This window comes from Babylonia areolata, chromosome 24 (assembly GCF_041734735.1).
Source record: "Babylonia areolata isolate BAREFJ2019XMU chromosome 24, ASM4173473v1, whole genome shotgun sequence".
NCBI lineage: Eukaryota > Metazoa > Mollusca > Gastropoda > Neogastropoda > Buccinidae > Babylonia > Babylonia areolata.
This window is the reverse complement of record NC_134899.1, coordinates 20,849,027-20,859,026: the sequence shown is the minus strand read 5'-3', so window position 1 is coordinate 20,859,026 and position 10,000 is coordinate 20,849,027. Positions and strand designations below refer to the sequence as shown.

At 47.9% G+C, this 10,000-nt stretch overlaps 1 protein-coding gene across 3 annotated transcripts in view; it reads left to right on the top strand.

Annotated features, from left to right (window-relative positions):
* LOC143299108 (uncharacterized) overlaps positions 1-10,000 on the top strand; it is a 99,631-nt gene that overhangs the window by 40,625 nt on the left and 49,006 nt on the right. Inside the window, exon 1 of one of the 3 annotated variants that reach the window (XM_076612237.1) lies at positions 4,875-7,262. The exons of the other annotated variants lie outside the window; for them this stretch is intronic. Coding sequence (XP_076468352.1) covers positions 7,157-7,262 — 106 coding nt within the window. The 5' untranslated portion in view covers positions 4,875-7,156. Of the gene's footprint in view, positions 1-4,874; positions 7,263-10,000 lie in introns of those variants that run through there. 3 annotated transcript variants of the gene reach the window in all.

Here is a 10,000-nt window from a genome sequence, read left to right as displayed (position 1 = left end):
GTGATGTGACTGAAGATGCTGCGGTGAATGTATCAGTATCAGTATCAGTAGTTCAAGGAGGGTCACTGCGTTCGGTCAAATCCATATACGCTACACCACATCTGCCAAGCAGATGCCTCAGCAGCGTAACCCAACGCGCTTAGTCAGGCCTTGAAAAAAAAATGATAAAAAAATAACAACAGAAATAAAATAATAATAATAATAATAATAAAAGATAAATACATAAAAATACTGCTACTATAATATTTAAAAGGCGCAAAATCTTGAATGAAGATAATGAAGTGAAATGCAACACAGGCAGTGCACGAAGATAGTAAAGTGAACGAAGTTAGTTTTGTGAATGGTGGTAGTATTTAGATTGGAAAAAGTGAAGCGAATGGTGGTAGCTAAGTGAATGGAGATAGTGGTGTGAATGGGGAGAGTGGTGTGAATGGGCAGAGTGGTGTGAATGGGGAGAGTGGCGTGATTGGGGAGAGTGAACGGGGAGAATGGTGGTGTGAATGGGGAGAGTGGTGTGAATGGGGAGAGTGGTGTGATTGGGGTGTGAGTGGGGAGAGTGGTGTGAATGGGGAGAGTGGCGTGATTGGGGAGAGTGAATGGGGAGAGTGGTGGTGTGAATGGGGGTGTGAATGGGGAGAGTGGTGTGAATGGGGAAAATGGTGGTGTGAATGGGGAGAGTGGTTTGAATGGGGATAATGATTGTGTGAATGGGGATAGTGGTGGTGTGAATGGGGATAATTATTGTGTGAACGGGGATAGTGGTGGTGTGAATGGGGAAAATGATTGTGTGAATGGGGATAGTGGTGGTGTGAATGGGGATAGTGGTGGTGTGATTGGGGATAATGATTGTGTGAATGCGGATAATGATTGTGTGAATGGGGAGAGTGGTGGTGTGAATGGGGATAATGATTGTGTGAATGGGGATAGTGGTGGTGTGAATGGGGATAATGATTGTGTGAATGGGGATAATGATTGTATGAATGGAAATAGTGGTGTGAATGGAGACAGTGGTGTGAATGGAGATAGTGGTGTGATTGGAGACAGTGGTGTGATTGGAGATAGCAGAATGGAGACAGTGGTGTGATTGGAGATAGCAGAATGGAGACAGTGGTGTGATTGGAGATAGCAGTATGGAGACAGTGGTGTGATTGGAGATAGCAGTATGGAGACAGTGGTGTGATTGGAGATAGCAGTATGGAGACAGTGGTGTGATTGGAGATAGCAGTATGGAGACAGTGGTGTGATTGGAGATAGCTGAATGGAGACAGTGGTGTGATTGGAGATAGCAGTATGGAGACAGTGGTGTGATTGGAGATAGCAGTATGGAGACAGTGGTGTGATTGGAGATAGCAGTATGGAGACAGTGGTGTGAATTGAGATAGTGGTGTGAATGGAGACAGTGATGTGAATGGAGACAGTGGTATGGAGACAGTGGTGTGAATGGAGACAGTGGTGTGAATGGAGACAGTGATGTGAATGGAGATAGTGGTGTGAATGGAGACAGTGGTGTGAATGGAGACAGTGGTATGGAGACAGTGGCGTGAATGGAGACAGTGATGTGAATGGAGACAGTGGTATGGAGACAGTGGTGTGAATGGAGACAGTGGTGTGAATGGAGACAGTGGTATGGAGACAGTGGTGTGAATGGAGACAGTGGTGTGAATGGAGATAGTGGTGTGAATGGAGACAGTGGTGTGAATGGAGACAGTGGTGTGAATGGAGACAGTGGTGTGAATGGTGACAGTGGTATGGAGACAGTGGTGTGATTGGAGATAGCAGTATGGAGACAGTGGTGTGAATGGAGATAGTGGTGTGAATGGAGACAGTGGTGTGAATGGAGATAGTGGTGTGAATGGTGATAGTGGTGTGAATGGAGACAGTGGTATGGAGACAGTGGTGTGAATGGAGACAGTGGTGTGAATGGAGACAGTGGTGTGATTGGAGATAGCAGTATGGAGACAGTGGTGTGATTGGAGATAGCAGTATGGAGACAGTGGTGTGATTGGAGATAGCAGTATGGAGACAGTGGTGTGATTGGAGATAGCAGTATGGAGACAGTGGTGTGATTGGAGACAGTGGTGTGATTGGAGACAGTGGTGTGATTGGAGATAGCAGTATGGAGACAGTGGTGTGAATTGAGATAGTGGTGTGAATGGAGACAGTGATGTGAATGGAGACAGTGATGTGAATGGAGACAGTGGTATGGAGACAGTGGTGTGAATGGAGACAGTGGTGTGAATGGAGACAGTGATGTGAATGGAGATAGTGGTGTGAATGGAGACAGTGGTGTGAATGGAGACAGTGGTATGGAGACAGTGGTGTGAATGGAGACAGTGGTGTGAATGGAGACAGTGGTATGGAGACAGTGGTGTGAATGGAGACAGTGGTGTGAATGGAGACAGTGATGTGAATGGAGATAGTGGTGTGAATGGAGACAGTGGTATGGAGACAGTGGTGTGAATGGAGACAGTGGTGTGAATGGAGACAGTGGTATGGAGATAGTGGTGTGAATGGAGACAGTGGTGTGAATGGAGACAGTGGTGTGAATGGAGACAGTGGTGTGAATGGAGACAGTGATGTGAATGGAGATAGTGGTGTGAATGGAGACAGTGGTATGGAGATAGTGGTGTGAATGGAGATAGTGGTGTGAATGGAGACAGTGGTGTGAATGGAGACAGTGGTATGGAGACAGTGGCGTGAATGGAGACAGTGATGTGAATGGAGACAGTGGTATGGAGACAGTGGTGTGAATGGAGACAGTGGTGTGAATGGAGATAGTGGTGTGAATGGAGACAGTGGTGTGAATGGAGACAGTGATGTGAATGGAGACAGTGGTATGGAGACAGTGGTGTGAATGGTGACAGTGGTATGGAGACAGTGGTGTGAATGGAGACAGTGATGTGAATGGAGACAGTGGTGTGAATGGAGACAGTGGTGTGAATGGAGACAGTGGTGTGAATGGTGACAGTGGTATGGAGATAGTGGTGTGAATGGAGACAGTGGTGTGAATGGAGACAGTGGTGTGGAGACAGTGGTGTGAATGGAGACAGTGGTGTGAATGGAGACAGTGGTGTGAATGGAGACAGTGGTGTGAATGGTGACAGTGGTGTGATTGGAGACAGTGGTGTGAATGGAGACAGTGGTGTGAATGGAGATAGTGGTGTGAATGGTGACAGTGGTGTGAATGGTGACAGTGGTATGAATGGAGACAGTGATGTGAATGGAGACAGTGGTGTGAATGGAGACAGTGGTGTGAATGGTGACAGTGGTATGAATGGAGACAGTGGTATGGAGACAGTGGTGTGAATGGAGACAGTGGTATGGAGACAGTGGTGTGAATGGAGATAGTGGTGTGAATGGAGACAGTGGTGTGAATGGAGACAGTGGTGTGAATGGAGACAGTGGTGTGAATGGAGACAGTGGTGTGAATGGAGACAGTGGTGTGAATGGAGACAGTGGTGTGAATGGAGATAGTGGTGTGAATGGAGATAGTGATGTGAATGGAGACAGTGGTGTGAATGGAGACAGTGGTGTGAATGGAGACAGTGGTGTGAATGGAGACGGTATTAGATAACCTTCTGCTGGCTGATTCTACAATCTGAGTGGATCTTGAACTTGACCTGAAACGTACACAAACACAGAGACACACAGACACACACACACAAAGACTCACACACACACACACACACACACACAGACACACACACACAGACACACACACACACACACACACACACACACACACACACACACACCACAACACTACTCATAACCCCGGATCCCATGTTTTCCACTCAACAACCCCCCCCCCTCACCCCCGCCCCCCCCCTCGTGCCCCCCCCCCCCCCCCCACACACACACACATCTATTTTATCGCCACCCTTGAAACAAACACACAAAAACAAAATAGTAAAAATCGTCGACATCGTTCGATCGCAGCGACACAGGCCACTCCAAAATGTGCGGATTGAAAAAGAGAGAAAAAAAGAAGAGAGAGAGAGAGAGAGAGAGAGAGAGAGAGAGAGAGGAGAAAAAACGAAATATCTTAACTCAAGAGGGAGAAGAAAAAGTATCACCTGACACCCCACCCCCACCCCCACACCTTTCTCAATTGTTTTACCCCCATTACACCCGGCTTAAATCGGGTAGACTCCCCCCACACGTCCCCCCCCATTCCCCCCCAACACACACACACCCACACCCACCATCCCGCAGTGTCTGATATGTATAAGGAGGTGAGGAGGGAGGGAAAGAGAAGTGGAGTGGGGGGGGGGGGGGGTTAAGAGATTTGGAGAGGGTAGGGCGTGGTGTGTGAGGGTGTGGAGTAGGAGTGGAGAGGGGGATGGAAGGAGAACGGTCGAACGATACGATCCACTCTTAAAAGAAAAACAAAATCGAGCGAGGAGAGCGCTAAAACGTAAAGCAGGAGTTTGGGGTAGGAAGGCAAGCAGGGGTAGAGCAAGGGGGTGGTCTCACAAGCCGGGTATCTTGGCGTAGCGCGGGGCCCACCCAGCAGCGAAGTCAAGGCGGTTGAAGCTTGTCACTTATTGTCCTCAGCCCTCGCCAGCCCACCACCACCACCACCACCACCCAATCCGCCCACCCACCTATACCCGATTGGCAGATATACGAACGTTAAAAGGATTAAACACCTTCGATCGCTCGTCCTCAAACTACACCCCACCCCACCACCACCACCTCCACCCAACAGGTTCTCCCCCACCCCTCCTACCACACACACACCACCACCCTCTCAAACCACAGCTCTGCGCTATTTACGATCCCAGACAGGGGAAAGGCCACAGAGGACGGAATTAGCGAAGGAAGAGGTCGAGGGGGGAACAGAAAGATAGAGAGAAAGAGGCAGTGAGTGTGTAGAGTGTTGGGTGGCCCCTGTCAGCGCCTTTCTTTACCCACCCTTCCTCCCAGCCCTCCTTCCTCCCACCCGGTACCCTCGTCTCTACCCCCCCGAACCCCCCCACCAACCTCACGACAGACATTCTTGCTGGGAGGATCCCGTCAGTCTTATGCGGATCGTAGGGACTTTGTATAGCGGGCACGTCGTGGGTCGGCATACATTGGCTGGGTGTTGCTGGCCTCTTTAGGGCCTGTTTGAAGTCGGCGGGCCAACAAAGCGTGAATTCTAAGCACTCACTTTGCGGGGAGAGTGTCAAGAAAATGATGGCCGCTGTTATCGTCGCCCCCCAGTCGTTAAATGCAAATCGATCCGACGGCCCAGGCACAACACCCTGGTTCGAACGGCCGTGCGCTGGGAATGCCACCCCGGGTGCGCTTTGAACTGGACGTTAGGGGGAAGAAGAAGAGGAAAACAGGACAGTGAAACGATTGTGTGCGGTGGGGGCTTGATGTGCGGGTAAGATAGCGGGCCGTTTCAGGGCGAAGCGGATTGATGAGGAGAGATGAACCTGGAGAAAGTGTGCACCCCAACACGCTGTGGCTGACATAAGGGCAACATCAAGCACCGCAGTCTGCCGTAACCACCTCACGCAGAACTATTTTTTGTGGTCGTGCTGGAAGCACGAGGTTCCGGGTGAACTTAGGCCGGCACCCTGAGGTCTGTGGTTTCGGGTCCAAGTCCGGTAGACCTGACACATCGTAAGAAGTTGAGCCCTGTGCCGCCGCGACCAGACTGTCGCATTATTGTTTTGGGGATTTCGGGATCCATGTGTGTGTGGACAGAAACCCGACCTGTGGAGCTTGCTGGATTTATGACAAGAAACAGTTGAACCCAAACACTCCTCGCGGTTTGAGCAGACACGATACACTTCCAGGTTGACCAGTGCCGTGTTAAACAAATCATAACACAAAACGCTAAAGCTGACGCAAGCTAAGTTGTGAGGGCTTAGGTGTTCCATGGAGCAAAATCACTTGATCCAAGTACAGACCGACTCCGAGCAACAACCGGGCTTGTGATCTGTGCTTCGTCTGAGTGTTCACGCAAATTTCTGACTTTCTTTAAGTGTTGAATGGTTGATGCTGAATGCTTTGAATGCTGATTCTGTGAGTCCCAGCAGACAGTCTGACCTTCCGATGCGCTGAATGTCGACGTTGGAGGAAAAAACAAAAGACTTCACGTAATACGTGTAGTATCAGAACACCAGGCCCTGCCCAAACTGCTGTGTTTTCAGTTTCTTGATCGAACTGTTAAAAAAAAAAAAGAAAAAAAAAGGTGAGGTGAGGTAACCCACGTGTTGAGTCTGATGACCTTCCAAGTGAATGCCTTACCTGTTCTGAACGTGGGGGGAGGTGTGGACAGGAGCCTGTCGTGTCATCAGAGTGCCTCAGACCGCGTGTTTGATCAGAATTGACACATCGTCAACACCGCCACAGTCAACACCGTGACGATCATTGTTGTCCAGGCAGAAGCTCCACATGTCCGGAGTGCTGAACCGAATTCTGCCACACCCAGACTGGTGCCGTTCCACGTTGGTGGATGCCTAGAGCTGCTTCCTTGATCGTGAAGGACCAGCAGATGGGCAGCTTCCCGAGACGTGATAGGATATCCTGAAGAGAGATGACCACCTGATTATTTCTAAAATTGTTGTCAGAACTCCCAGTACTGCAAACTTCACGTATGGATTACCGCATCGGATGTTGCTATATTATACGCTTGAACCGTCCATGATGTAAACCCGAAGATTTTCGTTAAAAACAACAACACAATACCCCAAAGTGTCATTAACAACAGCAAAAGAACCACTTGACCTGAAGTGAGAGAGAGAGAGAAAGAGCTGTTGGGTCGATAATCTCCATCCGTCCTTAATGCACATGCTGAACTTGCCTCCAGCAGTCAACACGCGCTGAGCTTTGAGAATACATACCGCCAGAACAAAAAACGTCAACATAAGCGAAAAAACCCAGAACAACAACAAATAAAAAAACAAACAAACAGCTAAACCAAATCATTTTAGGGATAAGACTTTCCTCTTGAGTTCGAGGACGCATTGCATGTCCAAGTGTGTGTGTGTGCAAGCGAGAAAAAAAGAAAAGAAAAAAGAAGGAAAGCAAAAACAAAGAATTTATCTTGCGTGATTTTTCTTTTCACTTATGTCATCGTGTGGGTAGTTGCCATCCTGACCGTTCCCCACCATCCCACCCCCCTGACCCCCACCCCACCCCCTTGCTGAGGTGTACCATGTTGGACTGGGACGGGCACAATGTGTGCCGTGACGTCACCTATGACTACCTGATGGCCAAGAGGACCTTCTGGGTGGACAGAGCCTACGCTGACCACTTCCTGTGTGAGTTGTGGGGGTCAGTCAGTGGGTGGGTGGGTGTATATTGAGATGATTATGTGGTGAGGGGGTTGTGTGTGTGTGTGTGTGTGTGTGTGTGTGTGTGGAGTGAATTGTGTTGGGATGGGGTTGAGGGGGTTGTGTGTGTGTGTGTGTGTGTGTGTGTGTGTGGAGTGAATTGTGTTGGGATGGGGTTGAGGGGATTGTGTGTGTGTGTGTGTGTGTGTGTGTGTGTGTGTGTGTGTGTGTGTGGAGTGAATTATGTTTGGATGGTGTTGACGGGGTTGTGTGTGTGTGTGTGTGTGTGTGTGTGTGTGTGTGTGTGTGTGTGGAGTGAATTGTGTTGGGATGGGGTTGAGGGGGTTGTGTGTGTGTGTGTGTGTGTGTGTGTGTGTGTGTGGAGTGAATTGTGTGTGGATTGGGTTGAGGGGGTTGTGTGTGTGTGTGTGTGTGTGTGTGTGTGTGTGTGTGTGTGGAGTGAATTGTGTTGGGATGGGGTTGAGGGGGTTGTGTGTGTGTGTGTGTGTGTGTGTGTGGAGTGAATTGTGTTGGGATGGGGTTGAGGGGGTTGTGTGTGTGTGTGTGTGTGTGTGTGTGTGTGTGTGTGTGTGTGGAGTGAATTGTGTTGGGATGGGGTTGAGGGGGTTGTGTGTGTGTGTGTGTGTGTGTGTGTGTGTGTAGTGAATTGTGTTGGGATGGGGTTGAGGGGGTTGTGTGTGTGTGTGTGTGTGTGTGTGTGTGTGTGTGTGTGTGTGGAGTGAATTGTGTTGGGATGGGGTTGAGGGGGTTGTGTGTGTGTGTGTGTGTGTGTGTGTGTGTGTGTGTGTGTGTGTGTGTGTGTGTGTGTGGAGTGAATTGTGTGTGGATGGGGTTGAGGGGGTTGTGTGTGTGTGTGTGTGTGTGTGTGTGTGGAGTGAATTGTGTTGGGATGGGGTTGAGGGGGTTGTGTGTGTGTGTGTGTGTGTGTGTGTGTGTGTGTGTGGAGTGAATTGTGTTGGGATGGGGTTGTGTGTGTGTGTGTGTGTGTGTGTGTGTGTGTGTGTGGAGTGAATTGTGTTGGGATGGGGTTGAGGGGGTTGTGTGTGTGTGTGTGTGTGTGTGTGTGTGTGTGTGTGTGGAGTGAATTGTGTTGGGATGGGGTTGAGGGGGTTGTGTGTGTGTGTGTGTGTGTGTGTGTGTGTGGAGTGAATTGTGTTGGGATGGAGTTGAGGGGGTTGTGTGTGTGTGTGTGTGTGTGTGTGTGGAGTGAATTGTGTTGGGATGGGGTTGAGGGGGCCATGGTGGTGTTCTCGTGGTTCCTTTGGCATGCGTGTGTGAGTGAGTGAGTGAGTGAGTGTGTGTCTGTGTGTGTGTGTGTGCGTGCGTGCGTGCGTGCGTGTATGTGTGTGTTGTGTGTTTGGGGGTAATGCGTATTTCTTCTTTGACAAGCTTACTCTGACTATATGTGTGTGTGTGTGTATGTGTGTGTGTGTGTGTGTGTGTGTGTGTGTGTGTGTGTGTGCGTTTGTGTGACTGAATGTGCGCGTTCGTATTCAGTTTTTGATTTTTCTTTCTTTCTGTTTGTTGGGTTACGGAAATCATTGCGAAACCTTAATGGTTTCTGAACACGTAGGTTTAAAAAAAAAAAAAAAGAAAAAAGAAAAAGAAAAAAGGGGGAAAGGGGTGGGGGGATTTTGCGTTTATAACACACGAGTTTCTGTTTATTTGGTTGTTGTGCTTGTACGGTTGTTAAAAAAAAAGTTGCGACCCCCCCTCCCCCCGCCCCCCCTGCCCCCCCCCCCCCCCTTTTTTTTTTTTTTTTTTTTTTTTTTTTTTTGGTAACTGCCATTCATACATGTCATCTAAACAGTGTTTTCATCCCCATCATCATCATATTCATCATCATCTTTGTCGTCGTTATCGTCTCGGCGTCAATGAGGACAAGAAAACGAAGAACATGCTATGATAATGAAATATCTAGTCGTCGCCGTCATCATCTTCGTCGTCGTAGTAGTAGTAGTAGTGGTAGTAGTAGGAGGAGGAGGAGGAGGAGGAAGAGAAGGTTCAGCAGCAGTAGTAGTAAATAGAAGTAATAGTATTTATGATAGGTGCAGCAGTGATGGCTGTAGTTACCAGTATTTGATGTTTTAGTGGGGTTAAGTAGTCGGTCAGTTTTATGTTAACACTCTGTGCACCAAAGTAAGCGATCAGAGTAGATCAGTGTTAAGATTACATCTGGTAGATCATCTTCCTCTTTTAAAGCAAACACTTTGCATGAAGCAATAAAGGCAACAGCCTTCTGCTTAAGTACCGTTGTTGAATTATTTGTAAACCAAACCAAACGAAAAAATAGCATATATATATATATATATATATATATATATATATATATATATATATATATATATATATATATATATATATATATATATATATATCAACAACAGTAGGCTCTGCATTACTTTAAAACTTGTATTCTTAAACAGTTCTTTAAAGACATGCAGAGCCTGCTGTTTTGATATATTTATATTTTACCGGTTTCGCTATTTACCTCAGTGCTGTCTGAAAGGAGCGGAGCCCAGGACACGAAGAGAGTGTGAACTGTGTGTGTGTGTGTGTGTGTGTGTGTGTGTGTGTGTGTGTGTGTGTGTGTGTGTGTGTGTGTGTGTGTGTGTGTGTGCATGTGTGAAAAAAAATCATGTATTTATGTATATATGAAAAAAATGTGTATGTATATATATATATATATATATATATATACGCAC